The 22,217-nt window shown below is 41.5% G+C and overlaps 1 protein-coding gene and 1 long non-coding RNA gene across 4 annotated transcripts; one reads left to right on the top strand and one right to left on the bottom strand.

The window, feature by feature from the left end:
* The first annotated feature begins 3,100 nt into the window (after positions 1-3,100).
* Positions 3,101-20,517, top strand: hmga1a (high mobility group AT-hook 1a). 2 transcript variants are annotated; one of them, XM_034172890.1, is made up of 5 exons: positions 3,101-3,249; positions 4,232-4,352; positions 6,629-6,709; positions 7,752-7,808; positions 20,110-20,517. In XM_034172890.1, the coding sequence occupies exons 2-5, from the start codon at positions 4,251-4,253 to the stop codon at positions 20,164-20,166; spliced, it is 297 nt and encodes a 98-aa protein (XP_034028781.1). In that variant the 5' UTR covers positions 3,101-3,249; positions 4,232-4,250; the 3' UTR covers positions 20,167-20,517. The 2 variants fall into 2 exon arrangements, with proteins under 2 accessions (XP_034028781.1, XP_034028782.1); XM_034172891.1 differs by lacking the exon at positions 3,101-3,249 and adding an exon at positions 3,356-3,497.
* On the bottom strand, positions 9,277-21,144 carry LOC117512709. 2 transcript variants are annotated; one of them, XR_004561362.1, is made up of 3 exons: positions 20,897-21,144; positions 18,506-18,508; positions 9,277-9,302 (listed from the first exon to the last, which is right to left on the bottom strand). It is a non-coding gene; the product is annotated as an uncharacterized LOC117512709 (long non-coding RNA). The 2 variants fall into 2 exon arrangements; XR_004561361.1 differs by lacking the exons at positions 9,277-9,302; positions 18,506-18,508 and adding an exon at positions 16,520-16,530.
* Between the last annotated feature and the right edge of the window lie 1,073 nt (positions 21,145-22,217).

Below are 22,217 nucleotides of genomic sequence, written 5' to 3'. Positions count from 1 at the left end.
CTGGCAGAACAGTCCTTCACCCTCATCAACAGTATGTGCAGCACCTGTGGATGGTGCTCACATGCAACCTTAAAGACTTTCAGCTGAAGCAGATAATTAGATGGCGTTCTGCATTTAAGCCATGTGTGATTCAAGCAGAATTGCCGGGAACTCGACCTTGTGATGTTCATTTGTGAGACGCTGAGGACCGCGCCTGGGTTTGACACATCGTGCCTGTGAAGCAGGAAGGGTGAGGGACACATGCTGTCAGCACACATCAAAGGTGATTAATTGTTTGACTACGTGTTGATAGTGACTTGGTATTTTGTTACACAGTATATTTGAATTGTGATGAGAATTGTGCAGCTCGCTTCTCACTGCTGTGGCGTGCGGACAACTGATCCTCCACCTGTTGTGAGAAGCTGCTCGTTTACTTAAAGCTTAAATACAGACCTGAATGTGTTGCTGATAGTGTGTGCCTTTTGAAGGATATTGCTTGTAACTGCTGACTTACCTCACCTCTTCTATCCTTCGCAGAGAGTCGGTTTGTCGTGTCCACCTGGGGGGTGTTTGGCGGTAAAGTGAGTCCAGAAGCGCCGGGCTTCGATCCTTTTAGGCGCTTGAGAGCGTGCCAGCCTTCACTCCACCAGACTGACGCATTTTTTGTTTATACACCTTGTTTTGCACCAGGGGGTGAAATTAATAAATTGTTTTGTTATTGGAACCGCTTTCTGGTTGTTTTGGCGCTGGGTTCCGTCGGACGCAGGTCCGCTCCTCAACCCGCGTCGATACATAACAATTTCTGCTGGTTTGAAGGTCTCAATCAGCACAGTGGCCTCCATCATCCTTAAATGGAAGAAGATTGGATCCACCAGGACTCTTCCTAGAGCTGGCCATCCGTCTAAACTGAATGATCAGTGGAGAAGAGCCTCAGGGAAGTGACCAAGAACCTGATGGTCACTCTGTCACAGCTCCAGCGTTCCCCTGTGGAAAGAGGAGAACCTTCCAGAAGGACAACCATCTCTGCAGCAATCCACCAATCAGGCATGTATAGTAGACTGGCTTGACAGAAGCCACTCCTTAGTAAAAGGCACATGGCAGCCTACCTGGAGTTTGCCAAAAGGCACCTGAAGGACTCTCAGACCATGAGAAACAAAATTCTCTGGTCTGATGAGACAAAGATTGAACTCTTTGGCATGAATGCCAGGCACCATGTTTGGAGGAAACCAGGCAGTGTCCCTACAGTGAAGCATGGTGGTGGCAGCATCATGCTGTGGGGATGAATTTACTCCATTTTGGAATAAAGCCCTAACATAACAAAATGTAGAAAAGGTGAAGTTCCAGATGCACCGTAAGTCCATTCCTTCCAGTTTGTCAACATGACAACTCACCTGCCATCTACACCTGCTGAATTAATGGATGCTAGATTGAGGATGGATTAGAAGCAGGTGTGGTTCTTCGTGACACAGGCTAACCATTTCCACACAGGTCAGAGCAGGTCTGGCAGCATGCACTGATGAAAGGCCTCATAGCAACCACTACACTATGCCGTACCCCTGGAGTACTGCATGGCAACCACTCAGACAACCATTCAGCCCCACCTATAGCCATGGAAAGTGGGGGTGCTGAGGAAGCTGCAACAGAAAAGTAGGCTTCAAACCATCCCCTGCCAGTTGAGAAAAATATAACAATAATATAAATTAATAAATGCATTAAAAGATTTCCTTGTTTTTATTTACACAAAAAAAAATTATGTTGGATGATGTCTATGAAAATAATGAACAATTCCAAATGTTTTCTATAATGCTATAGCCTATTACAAAATCTGGTAATGTTTGTTGCAACACTTTTTCTAGCATCTGTTGATTTGTTGCTGCTGATAATATTGTCACATAGTAGGTGGTTTAAATTTTAAATTTTGTGGCATTTAAATAGCCTTTTTGTATTCTTGTTAGCTTAGTGGGACACTCCACTACAGTACTGCCAACAAAAAAAACCCCTCTTCTCACAGCTTTGTCCCCACCTCTCAAAAGTAACCATCTACAACCCCAGTTCCAATGAAGTTGGGACGTTGTGTAAAATGTAAATAAAAACAGAATACAATGATTTGCAAATCCTCTTCAACCTATATTCAATTGAATACACCACAAAGACAAGATAAGTTCAAACTGATAGACTTTATTGTTTTTGTGCAAATATTTGCTCATTTTGAAATGGATGCCTGCAACACATTTCAAAACAGTTGGGACGGGGCAACAAAAGACTGGAAAAGTTGATGAATGCTCAAAGAACACCTAATTGGAAACAGGTGAGTGTCATGATTGAGTATAAAAGGAGCATCCCCAAAAGTCTCAGCTGTTTACAAGCAAAGATGGGGCGAGGATCACCACTTTGTGAACAACTGCATAAAAAAAATAGTCCAACAGTTTAATTTTTCTCAACGGTCAGTTGCAAAGAATTTAGGGATTCCATCATCTACAGTCCATAATATAAGCAGAAGATTCAGAGAATCTGGAGAACTTTCTATGCGTAAGTGGCAAAGCCGAAAACCAACATTGAATGCCCGTGACCTTCAATCCCTCAGGCGTCACTGTATTAAAAACCGAAATCACTGTGTAAAGGATCTCAGGAACACTTCAGAAAACCATTGTCAGTTAACACAGTTCGTCGCTACATCTACAAGTGCAAGTTAAAACTCTACCATGCAAAGCGAAAGCCACACATCAACATCCAGAAACGCCATTTCAAATGAGCTCGGGCCATCAAAACCATCAAGTCTGCAAACCATCAAGTCTGATGATTTGCAGACGTTCATGCTGGATTATGGTCGCAAATATCCGTTTTAATATCTGTAAAGCTCGGTGGTTATTTTCTAAGACTCAAATAACAGGGTCGTACCTCCACACAACGCTGCGGAAAGGATTTTGTATGGATTTAGTCCTTAGAATAGAAAGCAGGTGGCGAAAAATTAATATGTAAAAAAGATACATATGTTCAAATACATATTTCTCCTGATGAAGGGATTTTATCCATTTTTTGGGATTATGAAAGAGAAAGGGCTACGGGGGGTGTTGGGCTCCTCTGTACTGTTGGTGGCCCATTTATCATATCTCCGCCCTCCAGTGTTCAAGCTCCCATGAGGGCGGTTCTTTAAATTGTCCCCAAAAAGTCTTCCTGGCTGGCGCCTTTTTCTCTTTATCTGCAGGAGCCGATACGCACATACTTATCAGAGGACGTCGTTGGAATAAACCTTAATCTACTACATTGCCGGTAAAAAAAAAAAAATAAATAAATAAAAAAATGCATGTATTTTTTTAAAGAGTCTGTTTAGTTGGGTTTTTTTTATTTATTTATTTAAATGGCTGCGTGAAGTGTGATTTTAAAGGGGCGGGCTATGCGTGATGTCTGTGTCGAATAAAAGCTGTAGCACCACAAGATTCTTTAACCGGGTATAACCAGTCGGGCTCAACACAAACGACGGATATATATATATATATATTTTTTTGGAGGCAGTAAAGGTGAGTGCAAACGACGTATAATTTATTCGGTGAGTACTTGGTTGCGTTTTTGTCGAGGCTCCGGCAGCGTGGTCGAAATGTGAAACCGTCTTTTGTTGCTCTGGCGCGAGCTCTTTTTTGTTGTTGTTTTGCCTGCATAGATTGGGGGGGTGCATTTAAAAAACCGACGCAGTCGCTTTGTATTTTTTTTTTTTTTTTTTACTCTGGAATGTGAGGGAGCGTCCGTTAAGGCTTTAAAAAAATCCCGCCGACCCCAACACGATAGCCATTGTGTGTGTGTGTGTGTGGACCCGGTGGACATGCTGTGAGATAGTTTCATGTGTAGGCCCCACCACCGCCGCCAAAAACAGGGGGGTGGGGGGAGAAGGAGTGAACACGACCGGTGCGTATTTTTATTTATTTATTTATTTATTTTGAAAAGCGCATTCACGCGGCCTCTCGACCTGCCAGCGGGGTTTATTCATATTGTGCAAACCTGTTTTAAAACGCTGCACTGCCTGTTGTGTAGCGGAGCGCGCGAGCCAGAAATAGATCCGGGGGGAAGAGGCGCGCGCGGGTTAATCGAGTTAAACGCGTTAACTGTGCGCAGTGAGAGAGCGCGCGCGTTTATAGTCCCTCGCTTTTAAAAGGTCGGCGAGTTTGGGTTCGTTTGCGTGTTGTAGGCGAACAAATAGATTGTGAACAAGTGATTTTTTTTATATATATATATTTTATATTCGTGTTATTCTCACTAGGTCTGAAAGCAAAGCAAACATGAGCGACAAGGGGACCGCCTCACCGAAAGAGAAGGAGGGGACAGAGAAGAGGGGGCGGGGAAGACCACGCAAGGGTGGGGGGCAGGTGAAGACCTCTGAGGTAAGTCTAGTGTCAGCACAACTCATTTATTTACATAAAAAAAACTGTAAATTAAAAGGGCTGAAACGATTACTTCAGCGGTACAATTTCTTGAATAATGTATAGAGTAGTACCTCAAAATTCAAATGTCATTTATAAAAAAAATTAGTAGTAATAATTAAAGTAGTAATAATTAGTAAATCAAAATAATGTTGACTGGATAAATGGCTGTGCCCAAACTGTTGTGGGTTGCCAGTATTATGAAACCAAGAATGGCAATTAATAACTTGAATGTCTTGTCAAGTGTGTGCTGTTGTTTTTTTGTTTTTTTTTTAAATGTTACCATATGCTATAGAGCCCAAAGAGGTCATAATCTTTAAGGTTGAACTATCTTGTTTTATGGAAACTCATCAGGCTTTCAACCTATGATGCAATCCTGTCTTTCTTAATTAATACTTATTGCCCACTTAATTTTGGATTTTGCTAATAAAACACACATGGAGAGAAAGGGAGATGTCCCTAATTTTGTGATACAGTCATGGAAATGTAACACATTTCATGTTTGGTCATCTCTAAGGCATTGGTAAGTAAACAAGTTTGCAGAAGCGCACGTTCTATGCTCAGATGGGGAAAAAATCGCGAAAACGACTGAAAGCTTTGTGACACTGAAATTTAGAGATGGACTAAGCAGTGACACATGCTCGCGATGGGAGGTGAAGATGAAATTAATTGGTGGAGAGCCAGGCGAAATGTGGTTGGAGAGTGAGCGTTCACTGCTTACTGTTGCATGCATGAACATTGCAGATCATTTATTTTCACCTAACCCCTATAAATCAGAGGGCTTTGAACCACAAAAGATTGGATGCGTACAACCAGTTAGTTGCTGGGTCCAAGAAAAAAAAAAGTTCATGGATCATGGGGATAAAAGCTTGATGGAAGCTAAGGTAGGCTGGCCATGTGTCGGCAGTAGAATCATTAAGGGCCCTTGGGCAAGGTCCTTAATCCCCTAGTTGCTCGCTGTGTGTAGTGAGCGCCTTGTATGGCAGCACCTTGACATCAGGGTCAATGTGAGGCATTATTGTAAAGTGCTTTCAGCATCTGATGCAGATGGAAAAGCAGAAGATGATGGTAAATGCAGGCCATTTACCATTTAAAGCCTCGTTTGTACACATGTACTGAGATGGTTCTGATCACATGTACTGTAATCTCTTTTCAAATAGATGAAAAATTTGGTTTTGCCTGTCAAAATTTTGTTGCAGACACATTAGCCATAGAAGTCTTTCTTTGCTGAGTTTTTCACAAGATTCGCCCTGATCGCCTTCAGCAATCTATAGTAATGCAGGTCCGTCTCTGTCTGGCCTATTGTGATAGTCAACAACAAGACAATAATTCACCACAATAGTGTTGGAATACGAAGACTAGAGGCCAGTAAACAAAAGGGTCAGTGGAGTGGAAATGATAATAAAAACCAAATCCAGATCTCTCAGATGGCTGACTTCTGCATTCATGAGGTCACATGAAAACACTTTATGAACCTCTTAGTATCAATTTTCTGTCAACTGATGTAATCTGCTGAGGAAAGTAGTGTTAATGAAAGCATTGTGTGTGTGTGTGTGTATAGAGAAATAGACAGTTGAGCAGTAACCTGTGTTAACATCTGTTCCAATGGGTGGTGGTAACTCATGTACATGTTATTCCAGTTCTTTGTATGTAACTGCTTTTGTATATTTCCAGGTGTTAAACCCCTGCTATTCCATTGAACCAATTCCCTTGTGAAATTAAGAATCAAGATGATGCTAGATCTGGGTCTTGACCATTTTCTCACCCCTGATCTATGCAAGCACAGAAAACAAGCTTCTTGGATGTCTTGGGGCTTCTAAGCATCATGTAATCCAACACCTTTAAACTGGTTTTACACCCCCTGACCAACTCATCATTGATGACAGTGAAATCGCAACAAAGATTCTCATGTAGTTGTCGCTCAGACTGATGTGTTTCCGCATAGAATAGCTGAATTGCTGTGAGCCATGGCTGTCGACGCTGTTAGAAATGCAGCCAGAGAAGAGATCGCCACAACGTGGTTAAAACTACAAACGCAGTATTGTACTGAATTCCTCTTGGTGCTTTATTGGAGTTGTCTTGTTTTGCATGTATTTCACATGTGTGCATTGGAACGGCTATATTCTTTTGAAGTGTCTAGTGCTTGTCCAGGGGTTGTGCCTAAGTCTTGAAAAATGTCAAATGGATGTCCTTGATAAAGGACTTTAATTATGACTGCGTACTTGTTTTATTTTCAGGAACCTGTTGGCTCACCTCCTACAAAGAAGCCCAGAGGACGACCAAGGGGCAGCAAAAACAAGCCAAGTTCAAGGGGGAAAGTAAGTCAAAGCTGTCTGTAGGGTTGCATGATTCTGGACTTTGCTGCTCTGCATCATGCGGTCTAAATCTTGCTTTGTCATTGGTGCAGAGAGAAATGGAAGCACTTGATATGATGCCGTGAACAAAATTACGGCAGTCGTTGTCATTAATGAATGACGTTTGAATAAAGATCGCTGTTTAAATGTGCTTAATTTTCCGGCCAAGCAGAGCAAGGAATTACGGTCACGGGTCAAGCGTGCACCCGACATTGAACTGTGATACATCATGTCACCTGATTGTTTTGCATATTCTGCACCCCTAATTACTTACATTAAGGGCTCCTAAACACCGTCTTGCTGATGTGATTTTATTGGTTGACTATAATTTGTCAGTTTCTCTTTTGGTGTCGAACGATTAGCTTGGGGTTCCTACTGTAAGACTGTGTGTTTAATAGTAATGCTCTTGTACTTCCTGTGTGTGCCAGCTTCCTGCGGCTTGTCATGCACAGCGTGGTGCAGGTGCAGAGGCCACAAGACGGTTTCCAAGCTGACACCAAGTACCCCTCCGCCTCCACCCGCCCATAGCCCTAGTTCTTCTCTGCCTGTCGTCTCCATAGCAACAACTAATTCCCCCCCCAACCCTTCAGCTCCCCCGTGTGTTCCGTCTTCACTGCTAGTGTGAAGGAGGAAGAGTAAGAATAAAACGTAGGCATGCATGATATAGGTTTAGTAGTGAGGGCCAAGCTGGGTTTATCTCTACACTCGGTTCCACCAGCTGTCTCTGAATCTCAGACCAGGTGGCCAGCGAACTGGAGTACCCTGTGTGCAGTTTGTCGGCCTTCCAGATAATGGCTAATGAACCCAATGCCCCTGTTCTGTTGCTCATTGCAGAAACTATGCTGCCATCTGCAGGTGGCCTGGGGTTGAATCTTTCCAGATATGAGATGTTTTTGTACCGGTCTTGCCAAAAGCATGGGTTTTGATCAGAGATGATCTGGTTAGTGTATAAAAGGAATCAAACTTTCTCCCCCTGGACCTCTAAAATGCATTGTTCTCTTTACAGAAGGCAGCGACGGCCTCGCCTGCAGAGGGAAAACGAAGGGGCAGACCTAAGAAGGAGGTAAGAGCTGGGGCTTGGTGGGGTGTGCCACAGAGTAGTTTTTATAGGTAATCAATGTTGCTGCACTGAAGTGGTGCTTTGTCATAATTAGGGCCAGTAGGATGTAATTTTTGGCCATTTCCACTACTTACATTTGAACAAACGCGTCCTAGGGATTTCATCCAATCGGCTTCAAATTTGGTCAACATCATCACGACCCCATGGTGATCAAAAGAATGTAATTAGGTCAAACGGCATGGCTGCTAGGGTTCGTCAAACTTTGGTGAGCTTTTCGCTGCCATTTTGACCCTTCGCCATGGATCATTATACTTAAAACAGGTACTGATGTCACATACTTAACACCATCAATTTCATTCCACTTCTAAAACATGCAGAACAAGTTGTTGAACGTAGGCGTTAAACGCTGTGAAGTTACGACTAATGGCGTCCGTGTGGCGGCGTGCCGAATATCGACCTTTCGCCATGAAATTTCGTTCTTCCTTTTGACGGCTTTAATTTTGTCATATCATCATGAAAATTGATAGACAGGTCAAGCATGACAACCTCTTAACAATTCATAGGGGCGGCGCAAAATGCCTCAGTAGCGCCCCCTTGAAACTTTCAAAAAACCCGCCCCATAGAGGTTTTTTTGGAGTAGGGAGATGAAAATTGGTACACGTGACTTGCACAGACGTACAAAAGTCTCTTGCACCATGGGTCTACTCCAAACAGGAAGTCGGCTATTTTGAATTTTCTTGTCATTTTGCCATGATTTCCACACGTTGTATTTGAACGAACTCCTCCTAGGGATTTTGTCCAATGCACTTGGAAATAGCACCCCTTATCGCCCCCGTAAAACACCCTCCACATAGGGGTTTTTTTGTCGCAGCCTCGTGAAATTTGGTACACATATTTACCATGCTAGGACGCACAAAAGTCTCTTACCGTTATGGTGAAATGTCGACAGGAAGTCATATCATCATGAAAATTGATACACAGGTACAGTGCGACAACCTCTTAAAAGTCATAGGGGCATCGCCCATGGGTGGGGCAAAATGCCTCAATAGCACCCCCTTCACGTTCAAAAACCCCTCCACATAGGGGTTTTTTTGGAGTAGGGAGATGAAAATTGGTACACATGTGACTTGCACAGACGTACAAAAAAGTCTCTTGCACCATGGGTGCAAACAGGATGTCGGCCATTTTTAATTTTCTTGTCATTTTGGCGTGATTTCCTCATGTTGTATTTGAACGAACTCCTCCTAGGGATTTTGGCCAATGCACTTCAAATTTCTTTCACAGCATCCAGAGACGATACTGATCAAAAGTTATCGAAAGCTTTTCTCTATGTCGAAGGGTGTGGCCGCCAGGGACAATACTGTAGACCTGCACAATGCTGAAATGGGCTTCAGGACAACAGGCAAGCAGCTTGGTAGAAGACAACTATTGACCTAATTGTTAGAAATGTCAGAAATCCAAGATGGCAGCATGTCTTTTGGTCTACTCTGTGTCTGTCTACGTTTAACTCTTTTTAAGGATTTTAGTGGGTGTTTGCTGTTTTTTTTTTTTATTACTGAAATTGTTTTAGAAACTGTTTAAGTATTTATTTACTCCATGTTTTTGCCATTATGGGCCAACTACTCTGTTATTTTTTTTATGAACTGCCTCACATGGTTTGAGGCCTGGTCTAAGGCCTGTCTTTTTGCTGAGCCTAATTTGAAGCCCAGGAATCTGCTGCAGTGTGGCTTGTTTTTAGCCTAGATCTGCAGCAATGTTATGAACCAGGATTTACATCAAGATGGCAATGCAGAGATTCTGAGGTTTGTACTGCTTGCTGAAATTATACTGCTACACTGAGGCCAGTGCTCCTTGCCGTATGTTGCAGTATTACTACACTGTGGACTGCCCTGTGGATGGATATATGTGCCTCTACACTTTGGCCCATGTTGTTTGCTGTGGATATCCTACTATTCTGCGCCAGAGCTGGTTGTGCTTATTTTTTGTGAACTGTTCCACATGGTCTGAGGCCTGTCCCCCTGCTGAGGCAGATCTGAAGCCCAGAATTCTGCTGCAGTGTGGCTCGTCTTTAGCCTGGATCTGCAGCGATTATATAAATTAGGATTTAAATCAGGACTACTACGCAGAGTTTCTGAGTGATCCTACTACACTGAGGCCTGTGCTGTGGAGGTTTGCTGTGGATATACTACCACACTGTAGCCTGTGCTATTTGTAGTTTGCTGTGGATTTACAACTACTCTATGGCTGGACTGTTTGCAGTTTGCTGAGGATACAATACTACAGTGTTGCCTGTGCTGGTGGCAGTCTGCTGTGGACATAAATTAAGCCCAGGTTACACATAGACGGTTTTGTTGGCAGGTAGTACGTAGACTGAAGTTCGCGGTAGTTCCGGCTGTTTTCGCGGTGGAAAGGGGCAGAGCATTTCGCCGGTGTTTTGAGCGCCGTACTAGCCGCAAATACGCAGATAAAACGCCGCTAAATCCGCCGAATAAAGCGGCGTTTTGACGCCGTAGCATCCGGCACACGTCAGGCAACGGGGGTTAATACCCAGTTCTGTCCTTTACAATCGCAGGTTAAGACACCCGTGAGAACAGCGGTGTTCTGCTGCCGCCAATAATGCCCTGTGTACCACTGGATTTATCCAGGCAAATCCTGCATTACTCCGGGAACTTTTGCATATAGGTACCGCCCCCAGAGTATAATAGGCTGAAGCAGCTGTCACTGCAGGGGGAGGGAGCTCATCTCTCAGCCTTTTCTTTTCCTCTACTTTTCCCCCTCCTCAACGTGTTGCTCATCTCCACCACAGACCTCTCCTCTGCTTCTGAACCAGACCTCTTGGTAAGTCCTTGCCGCTGCCAATTTTCTTTTAGGGGGCATACTGGAGTTTCTCTGCAAAAATATCTGGAGCTGGCTGCGAGTGAGAGGCCTGCATGCAGCGTGCTAGCGTTTTTATATTGACCGCCGCCTATTGGCCATTTGGAACGCAGTTAACCGGGAGGTGGCGTTTAGAACGGCGTACTGTCTGCTAGCGCCGCCGTTTTGTCTGCCTCCGTCGCCAGTTAAAACGCCCTTGAGGACGCCGATGTGGGCTCTTTTGCCGTTTTACACGCCGTTGGTTAGGGATACAACGCCAGCTGCCAATTACGGCGGTGTAAACTGCGGCACTACAGGGAGGGGCAGGCTGAAACGGCAATTTTAAAAGTATCAAACGCCGTTGTTCGTGTTGTCTCCGTCAAGTGAATTCTCCGGGAGCGCTCCCGGAATTATTCGACATGTTGAATAATTTTTCAACGATTCCGGTAAAGCCAGAACTAAGCCACGCCCCCTAGTGCCGGCGTTAACAACGGCTTGTGATCCTTAAGACGGCCAAAAACTCTTCCGGGACGCTTCCGGGAGCTCTTACCGTCTATGTGTAAATGGGACTTTACTCTTTGTTTTTTGGTAAGCTGAGAATAATGGCACCTCTTTTGATTTTATTGTGCTTTCTGACTATATGGGATTTGAAGGCAAATGGTTGTTCCTGCATGTGTCCTAACAAAGTGTCTGGCCTCCTGGTCACTGGTTACAGTTGCACTTATGCCAGTGCTGCTGTACAGCCTGTACAACCACCCCAACATCTGGAAAAGGACATGAACTTACACACTTTGTGCAAAGACTTACCTAAACTGCAAGGTTTTCTAGCTTTGCGTAATTGTCTCACCTTTCAAATGAGATCTTGCTTTGTTTCTAGATAACAGAAGTCATATTTCAACTGTAATGTTACAAAGCAGAGATTGATTGTCTTACTATTACTTTTGTCTGGTAATGTGCAACCAAACCCTGGTCCTGATCTGCAGTGCATCCAGACACCCTCTGATTTTAAATCTTTGGTCTTAAATTTGTTCATCTTAATGCGCGCAGCTTATCTAAAATGGACATGGTCAGAATTTGGATTAAATCGACTGATGCAGATATTGCTATAATTTCTGAAACTTGGTTGACTAAATCTATTGAAAATGATTACATTAATATATCTGGTTATAATGTTTATCATACTGATAGGCCTAAAAAAGGCGGCGGAACTGCAATTTATGTTAAATCTAAATTTGATTCTTAAGTAGTTCTGTCTGAATCCATCTGTAAACAACTGAAATTGTTGGCAGTAAATGTGGAAATATCCAAAAGTCTTTGTAATGCTTCACTAGGGGCTGATGGAGGCCTATAACACCCTACAACAGTAATACAATCTTTAAAGCATCTTTTGTCCAAACTGAATTATAGTGAACTTCTTCTGGCTGGTGATTTAAACTGGGACTGGCTTAATGTATCCTCGGATCATTTTAAATCCTTCTGTGATAGCTTTAATCTTACCCAGTTGGTGAATTTACCCACTCGACCAAATCTTAAAAACCCTGATAAATCAACTTTGACTTGATTGTTACCAATGTTCCATATAAATTCTCATCACTGGGTGTCTTCTGTAATGACCTAAGTGATCACTGTGTTGTTGCCACTATTAGAAACACCAAGGTGCCTAAATCTAAACCTCATATATTATTTTAGACAAATGTTCTTCCTTCATTAAAAAAGCCAAATCAGAATACTTTTTGTGTATCACGACTGAAAACTTAAACAATCCACATAAATTTTGGAAAGTTATAAAGTCACTTTCAGTGACTAAAAAGCACTCTTCTACCTACCAATATTTTAGGACGGCTCTTCGCCTGTGTATAATAAACTTGAAAATTTTAAATTGTTTTAATAAGCATTTTATAAAATCTGGCTCTTTGTTTGATTCTCTTGGCACTGTCCCAGTGAAACCCTGCACAAATTCTCCAACTTACACTGGAGACCCTTTTAATTTAGTACCTTTTTCTGTGCAGGAAGTTCATAAAGCCCTCAAAACATTAGATCATAGAAAACCCTCTGGCCCAGATTTGATGGATCCTTTTTTTTTTTTTTTATTTTAAATTGCCTGCCGACTTTGTGGCAGAGCCTCTCCTTTTTAACCTCACAGTGGAAAGAAATGACATACCATCTCTATGGAAAACAGCTTATGTCTTCCCATTATTTAAAATGGGGGTGACCCATGCAATTCTGACAAATTATAGACCAATATCCAATCTTTCAATTTGGCCAAAATTCTTGAAGCTCTTGTTAGTGAGCAAGTGAAGGAGTTTTTGTATGCAATGACATACTATCAAAACATCAGTCTGGCTTCAGAAAAAAAACACAGTACTATTACAGCAGCAATGAGGTGGTAAATGATATTAATGTTGCACACTGTGCATCTCTTTTTATTGATTTGTCAAAAGCATTTGACACGCTTGATAATGACATTTTAAAGCTTTGAATGACGCAAATCCTGAATGACGCAAAAAATTGCATCATTCAGGATTTTCAGAGCACACAGTTGCTTGGTTCTCAAATTATCTCAGTAACAGGTCTCAGTGCATTAAATATGATCTGTGTTCTGAATTTGTTACTGTTCGTAAGGGTGTGCCACAGGGTTTTGTACTCGGCCCCCTCTTATTTATTATTTATATCAATCACTTGGGTCTAAATGTGTCCGATGCAAATGTGCATTTCTATGCTGCTGAGTTATTTACAGTTGTGGACCAACTCTTGTTTAGGCTGTAGAATCTTTGCAGAAAGCTTTTGTAGCTGTTCAGCACTCTCTAATACATTTGAAACTTGTTCTTAATGCTGAAAAAACAAAGCTTATGTTATTCTCTAACTGCAAAAAGCCTCTAAGCCTCAAATGGTTACCCACTGTGTCCACTCTTGAGGGCAGTGAAATACAGGTGGTTCATATGCAGTGGTGGGCACACTTCCGATAATCCGATAACAGATAATTATCGAAGATAATGTTTTCATTATCGTATTATCTTTTTAGATCAATTTAAAAACCATCATCAGACTAATTATCTTCCGATGAATTACTGTCCGATAACTTTTAGACCGATAACGTACTAAACTAAGCTGAACAGTGAAAAACATTTTTAAAACTGTTAAAGATGTTAAGACTTACCTGTTAAAAGTTTAATAGGCATGTTGTTCTATCCTCTGCAAAACAGAAACCACTCTATCGTCTGTAAGCAAAGGAGAACTGGTAACCAAAAAAAATAATTTCCTTTAACACCGTACTAATATAATCGCAATGTCACCAAGTCATCAGAGGCATACATGTTTAACTTATGGTTCAAATTTAATCACTCATTTTAGACAAGTTATTTAAAATTGTCATGTCTGAAGTTTATAAAGTGAAAATTATCAGATATATGTTTTGTTTTAAAGTAATGTGCTAATTTTTAAGGTTTTGTGAGCACATGCTGTGCCAGGCAGCAGTGCAGATAGGTAGCATAAGGTAATCTCAGACGTTCACGACGGGACAAATGCATTTCAGACACTCTGTTCAGGGTTCACAGATAACAGCATTAAACTCTAGTGCCTAAAACTCTTGTGAATATATTCTCTGGGTTTATAGACGTTAGTGTATTTGCGTTTAAATTCCACGCATCTTAAATGTAGCAGACATGGATTATCTGGAATTTTGTTTGACATTTTTTCAAGGCCACTACTGCCATCTACTGGCCAGGAGTGTTCATGACAGTATTAAACGTCTGGGTCCATGGCTGTTCTCAGTGTTGGTATTGTCCATTGTCCAGGCGCTTTTTGTGTGCATATATTTGTTAACTTTGTATTCTAAAACTACGGTTAGAAGTAATTCCGACTCCTTATCGGCCACACGAACGAGGTTGGCGCCATGTTTTTAGTTTTTGTGGAATTGACGAGAATAAGGCTCCTGATTGGATAGAATTTTAATCAGTACCGCCACCCAAAGGTTTGGCAGACTAATTACAACACATTTATACGGTTCAATGTGGATGGATTTTTTTTTTTTTTTTAACGACGTAGTGTGGATGAAGTTTTTTCCCCAAACTGAAAGGGTAAGATATTCGGTTTTACAAATACCGACAACGTGGTGTACATGGCTGTATGTCTGTGAAAGGCACTATATAAATAAATTTACTTACTAATATTGAGTGCACGTTTTACAACATCATAAAAGTTTTAAAACATGCAATTGCGATGACACTTCCAGGGCTCCGTAAAAATGCCTGTTTTTACAAATAAAAATGAAATATTTTACAAAAGCACATTTATCTTTAAACCAACACACATCACATTAACGTGTTGGTTTACACAGGGGCGTAGGTTTGCATATGGACCATAGGGACAAGTCACAACCAATATTTTGGGATGGCAAAATAGTCCCTACCAATATTTAGCATTTTTTTATATAACAAAATCATTCACTATTTTTTTGCGAACTCGATACTATAATTTTAGTCGTCACGTTTTGTGTTTTCGACGTGCCAGAGTGACAGGGTTACCCATGTTGCAATTTCATTGGCTCACGTTCTTCTCACATGGACGTAACAAAGCGCATCTCGTGGTGGCAGGCAGTGCTTCATTTGTAAAGTGGGAGGTCCCGGAGCGCAGAGGATGGGTGGCTCCGGTGCAGAAAAACAAGAAGGGCGGGGGGGCTTGCCAACAATGCTGTGCGCCACACTTAAAATAAACTGCACAAACACACATTCACAAATGACACTAACACCCTGCCTTTTCCTCAAAAATTACTACATTTATGTTTGCTGTCCGTCTCTGTACTTTTGTCACTTTTGCGCTTTTTCATACTTTTCCCTCGTTTCAAAAGTCACCAAACGCATTTTACCGTAATATATGCAACATATAGCATACTGTTGGAAAGCACGGGTTCTTGGCTTGCTGTCAGTGTTGAAATTTTTCAGAATGAGGGCTTACATGAGAACTTACGGTAATGAGAATCAGCGGCGGCACTAGTGTGAAACTTCCGTGTTTTTTCTCTGCGTTATGACATCACAGGCTTACGTTTACCGTAATACACCATATATATCATTGGAAATCCCTTTTTTTTGGCAAATTAGGTTGCCAGATATCTACAACTGCATTATTGATGAAGAGAATAGATTATACATCTTGGTTGCAAAAACTTTTTTTTTTTTTTTGTTAGCTCCACAAGTATTTTTTTTTTTTTTGTTGTCTTGTTCTCTCAGGTGTAGGCCTATAGAATAGATTTGTGATTTTGGGTGCAATTTTGTTATTTAAGTTATTTGTTTGCCTACACACTTAATATTGTAAATAAAGTGTTAAATTATTCAGCATTATGTCGTCATGTGTTATGTATTATGCTGTACTTGTGCATATAATGGTATGAGTGGGTTAGGGGGTGGTGTGGTGGGCAGGGGGGACCCGGGGGAGGGGGTGGTATTGTCCCTACCAAAGCTGAGACCAAACCTACGCCCTTGGGTTTACATAATGGATTACTGAACCCATCACTGTTTAGCACTTTTACCCAGAATGTTTTGCGGTCTGTTTGTTACAAAACCTCAGAATTAGTGCCTTATTCAACATTAAAAGATATATGTTATATTTTAACTTTGTACAAATGACAGAATTGACATTAATGGAGTTATTCTATCAGTATTTTCAAAAAACCATAAGTTAGTATGACTTTATTTTCAAGACCTCCGCCTGACCGGAGCCATAGAATTGATAAGGAGCTGGCCTTATGGCTGCTCTCGGTGTGCCTCTGTGGTGGGAGCGCTGTTGTAAACAAGGGCTTCCAGCGGGGGCATGATATTGAAAGAAAAATTATGATTAGTAAGAGTTCATTTTGTGGGTGCTCTCAGATTTGTTTGTGCTGCTTCCTGCAGGGGGCAGCATGGTCAAACATTCTTGCTTATTCTTTAGGTCTTTTACCGCTTTTGACGCTTTCAAAAGCAATCGTGCTAAAAATCAATTTCAGCTCTTTAGTAACTGTAAATGTCCCATAGACAACACCGGAATTTATCGGTTATCGATCATCTGTAACTTCCGATACATTTTTGGGTGGTTTATCGGTTTTTCTTTATCAAAGATAACTTTTCAGTTATCTTATCTGTTATCGAAGTTAATTTTTTGGTTATCTGTGCCCACCACTGTTCATATGTATAAATATTTAGTGTCTTGATTGAGATTCACTCACTTTCAAGTCATATATAGAAAATCTTGTTAAGAAGCTGAAGCTAAAAATTGGTTTTTATTTTTGTAATTTTTTTTTTTTCTTTTAATGTGAAAAAGCATCTTGTCGCTGTAACATTTGTATCTGTGTTGGATTATGGAGGTCTTCTGTACATGAATGCTGGTGCTCAATGTTTACAAACAATTGATACTGTTTATCATGCTGCCTTGAGGTTCATTACGAACTGTAAAATGTCTGCTCACCACTGTGAATTATACACTCGAGTAGGATGGTCTGCTCTGGCCACTCGAAGGGCTAGTCATCTCTACACTTTCATTTATAAGGCAATTTTGGGATTGCTGCCTTCATACATTTGCTCGTTAATTACTCTGAGAAATGTTGAATCCTATTCTCTTCGTTCGAAAGAATATTTGCTGCTTTCTGTCCCCTTTGCTCGGATGGAATTGGGCAAAAGAGCCTTTGTTTATTCTGCACCTTATGCATGGAACATGCTACAGAAAGACTGGAAACTAACTGAATTAATTTCTTTGAGCACTTTTAAGTCCAAACTAAGAGTTACTGAGGCCAATTGTACTATATGCACTTGTTTCTCATAATGTGTTTTATAACTTCTGTGTTTTACTGTATAAATGCTGCTGCCATTTTGGCCAGGACTCCCTTGAAAAAGAGGTTTTTAATCTCAATGGGATATTTTCTGGTTAAATAAAGGTTAAGTAAGAAAATGGAAGAAACACAAGATGGCTGTCAATCTGTCTTGGTCTGTGGCCCCATGCAAGATCTCACTTTGTGGGGTAAGGATGATTCTGAGAAACCCCAGAACTACACGGGAGGACCTGGTCAATGACCTGAAGAGAGCTGGGACCACAGTCACAAAGATTACATTAGTAGCACACTACGCTGTCATGGTTTACAATCCTGCAGGGCAGCAAGGTCCCTCTGCTCACACCAGCTCATGTCCAGGCCTGTCTGAAGTTCACCAGTGGCCATCTGGATGATCCAGAAGAGGCCTGGGAGAAGGTCATGTGGTCAGATGAGACCAAAATAGAGCTTATTGACTCCACTCACCATGTTTGGAGGATGAGAACAACCCCAAGAACACCATCCCAGCCATGAAGCATGGGGGTGGAAACATCATTTTTGGGGGTGCTTTTCTATAAGGGGGACAGGATGACTGCACCATATTGAAGGGAGGATGGATGGGGTCATGTATTGTGAGATTTTGGCAAACAACCTCCTTCCCTCAGTAAGAGCATTGAAGATGGGTCATGGCTGGGTCTTCCAGCATGACAATGACCCCAAACACACAGCCAGGGTAACTAAGGAGGGGCTCCGTAAGAAGCATTATAAAAGTTACAGACCTCTCCATTCTTCATAGGTAGATAACTTGCAAAGATTGACATTGGATCAAATAATATTATGTGAATGTCCTGTGTAACGCACTGATGCCCTGGTTGCGACACCCCCCCCCCCCCCCCCCCCCCTCCCCGAGTCCTACACTGTTCAGTATTTGATGGAATTGGTGTTGCCTGTTTTGGCAGGGAATGTACAATGACCATGACTTTGCAGGTAAAAACGCTGTGACGGTTGTGGAATCAGTGGCTGGTCTGATTGTAGCACTTGAGAAGATGTGGGGAATTGAAATTAAGATCCAGACGTGCTGTCCTTGGCCATCAGAAATGTATCTGTATGCAGTGAAAGTGTTGCGCTTGTCTTGGTGACATTCATGTCTCTGGAGCCTCGACCTTTAAGGGTGAGAATTCTTGGTTAGTGCTTATGGAGTCATAAGGTCTATGGAGAGAGGTTTCTGGCAGTTCCAAAATATTTGCAGGAGAATGTTTCTTTAGAGACATAACTTGTCCCACTCTGGAATGTGTAAGTTACTTGGAATGCAGAAACCACTGGGGTATTGCACTGCTCTGTGCTAGCAAAGATACTTTCAAGGGTCTTGTAGGCTTCCGTCCCAGTACCTGGCTGTTATAGATGGCGATGAACCAGCTGTCTGCCTGGGTGGTTGCCATCCAGGACCAGGCTTGGCACCGCTTGGCACCAGGTGCTGACAAGAACACGGTTGGAGATAAGTATCATGAAGAAACTGTACTACAACTCTTGACTGTAGTGCTTATCAAGCTGGTACTTGACAGTATTCTTATCCATACTTTTGTTTTGAGGGAGCACTGCATGCAGACTGAGAGCAAAAATGCACCACTTTATTTTCTAGTGACTAAAGCATTGCAGCCAACTTTGGAATTCATCTGTACTCCAGTCTTCACAATTTAGCCCGAGGCCAGTTTAATACCAGGTTTTGGTTCCCATCCCTACAGGTCATCTAACTATATTGACTTTGCTGTGAGTCACACTTGTTGTTCCTGGCCTGACAGACTTTACTGCTATAAACGCATTAATCTTCAGGACTTGTAATTTCTTGTTGGCCATGCAGTCCATTGTCAAACTGGTCAGTGACTATCTTTATAGATTCAGCCAGTGGTATAATCAGAATGATTCATCTAACTTGTGTACTCAGTTATGATCAACAGTAATGTTGTCCATGAAGTATTTGTATTTGTGAACAGTTTTCTCATTTACTATGATGCGTCACATTATTGTGGTACTTTATTACATTCTCCTTCACAATAACTACATGGAAGTGTAATAATTGGGGAACATAAACATTGAAGAAGGAAACTATTCTAAGTATATTAGTTGTAATCTTCAAAGTATTGTTCCACCCATTCATTGTATGCGTGGTTTATGTGGGCATGGCACAGAGCTGTATAGGGTCAGTACAGCTATTCTCAGGTCAGTGGACACATCGGTCCATGTTACTAATGTAAAATTTGACCTGGACAACCAGCACTGTGATCTTGTAATTACAGTCTTGTGGTTTTGGCTGTATTTGAAGAATGTCTGGATTACATTAGTCACATTAATAAAATGGCTTCAGGTTACCTTCCTAAATAGTATCTAATTTTTATGAATGAAAGTTTTATGTAGTACTGAATTTGAGGAGGAAGGTGGAATGCAAACCAGGATGCATCATTGTGACTCACCGCTTACAAATTGCTTCACTACAGATTGCTCACCCTTCCCCTGGGTGTTTCTCATGCCATAGTGATTTAATCAAGGGACACCCCCATGAAAAGACCTGAAAACTGGAATCACAGTCATTACTGCAGTTTCCATGCCCATCTGTGGGCATAGTAATAATACTCTTTTTTTTTTTTTTTTTTTTTCCCCTCCTTCCATTCTTTTCTGCCACAGGAGGCGGAGAAACCTTCCCAAGAATCATCTGAGGAGGAGGAAGAAGAGGACCAGTAATTCATGACCAATGCTACCTCGCGCAACAATACTGAACTTACCTGTTAACAGAACTGGGCTGTATCTCAACACCAGTGCCACCACATGACCACTGCTCACGACAAAACCTTACCAAACAAGGGTTAACACAGTACATAAAATAATGCAACAGCACTGGATACAATGATGGACCTTGCTCAAGCGTAGATCTAAGAATTACATGAATGGTATTGGCCCTTTTCGCTACATCATGTTATCACAAGTCTTTTATACTGGACAAAAGTGTGCTCTGACGAGCCTCATGTTTCTCTCCCCCCCACTTAAACAGTGTGTAGGACAGTCTCTGCTTAATGTTACTTATTTGTTGTACCCGCATCAGAGATGGTAGGGCATATAGATTTTCTCTCCACATTTTACTGGACAAAGGTGAATTTTACCTATACATGCTATTTTTTTTTTTCTTTTTGTGTGTGTGTGTGTGTGTTCGTGAAGTGGATATTCTATCCTTTGCAACGTATTCTAGATGGAGTTGAGCTTCAGCGTTTAGGATGAGAATAGGTAACTGATGGTAGAGGAGTTTTCCATGTCTAGCCAACATAACTATCTTTTCACACCTGTTTCAAAAGTAGAGCAGATTGATCTTTCATAGCCACACCCCTCCTCGAAGAGTTTAGACTTACAGCTCACACCTTGCAAATCCTCACTTTGTAATGGAAAGATGTAAAGTATCATTGCCCCTCCTCTGGATTACTGTGTGTGTGTGTCTGTCACTTTTTATTAAATAAAACAATCTTTTTGGTAATATCTTTTAAGGATAGGTAGACGTCTAGGCTGAGCGTGTCGGTGTCGTTTCTTCAGGGAGCTTTTACAAATGCTGTTACTTTAGCGGCAGTCTTCACATGATCCTCGAAATAAATCATTTGTAAGGCAAAAAGAAAATTGGTCAAAACGCGCCGTTTGATTGTAGGATAGTTGGTGGCACTACTATCCAGTAGGGCTGTTTTTCCTTTCCATCTATCTCTCACTGCTTCACCTGTCTTGGTCCCGCCGTCTTCACTCAATAATCCAAATGAGCTTTCCTAGTTTGAAAGTGTGTTGTCTGCTGCAGGAAAAAAACGTTTTTGTGTCAGGGAACCCGTCAGTCACAGCTGCTACAACCTCAGTTACAAAACCCGGAAAACTGCAAACAGGCAATCCAAGACCTGGAATGTCATACCTCGCCCTACAGCTTACTTTATCATGTAATTGAATTTGACTGTTTTTCTTCCTGGCTTTCGTGTGGAATCTTAAGTTTGTGTACATGTGCAACACTTTTTTCAAGCATAATCGGAGTTGCAGACTTTTAGTGTGTGGAGCAGGTTGGGGAGACCGGCTAGCTCAACAACTGTTTGACTGTGGTAGATTAGCAGGTGTGTTTTTAATCCTTTTTTCAAAAAACTTTTTTTTTTTTTCTTCTGGTGCACTGAAATGTTGGTTGAAATTTTCATGGACAGCTGTTGTTCGATTTAGACTGGGCACTTTCTGCTTTGTCGCTCTGTTGGCTGGCGTTTAGCTCGATCACACAGCCACCCTCCGTAGTAGTACAATGGCCCTTTTGTGTCGTTAACATCTTCCAACTACTTTGCTGAGATCAATGTCCTTTCTGTCATACCAACATCTTGCATATGCCATTTATGTACTGTCAACGCAACAGGATGGGATCATTCTTTTTAATGTACACTTATATAAATGTACAATGTCTATATTTCTATGGTGCCCTGCAATTTGTATTAGAAATGGTCAATAAAGAGAATTTTTCTTTTGTCATTTCTAATATTTCTTTGTCTTCCATACCCACATTCTGCATGGTTTAGAATTAAGTGTGCTGATACGCTTGGGGTAGGACTAATTTATTTATATCTTCAGTGCACAATGTTAAAAGCAACAGTACAAATGCAAATCAAGAAAAAAATCTGTAAGTGCTCTCCTTTCACAGTTGAAAATGTCTGCAATGTTTAGTCTGATTCTGTGCCACTCAATTCAGTCTTTGCACTTCCTGACAGTGCAAAGAAAGAATTTAGCTGTACAAAGAA

This window comes from Thalassophryne amazonica, chromosome 6, assembly GCF_902500255.1.
Source record: "Thalassophryne amazonica chromosome 6, fThaAma1.1, whole genome shotgun sequence".
Lineage (NCBI taxonomy): Eukaryota > Metazoa > Chordata > Actinopteri > Batrachoidiformes > Batrachoididae > Thalassophryne > Thalassophryne amazonica.
Note: the sequence above shows the minus strand (reverse complement) of the source record. Positions and strands in the feature narration are given on the sequence as shown.

Excerpts from the sequence above, each read along its gene's own strand:
- hmga1a (XM_034172890.1), top strand. The coding sequence starts at position 4,251 with ATGAGCGACAAGGGGACCGCCTCACCGAAAGAGAAGGAGGGGACAGAG. Across the intron at positions 4,353-6,628 it reads GGCAGGTGAAGACCTCTGAG|GAACCTGTTGGCTCACCTCC; the intron begins GTAAGTCTAGTG and ends TTTTATTTTCAG. Across the intron at positions 6,710-7,751 it reads AGCCAAGTTCAAGGGGGAAA|AAGGCAGCGACGGCCTCGCC; the intron begins GTAAGTCAAAGC and ends TTCTCTTTACAG.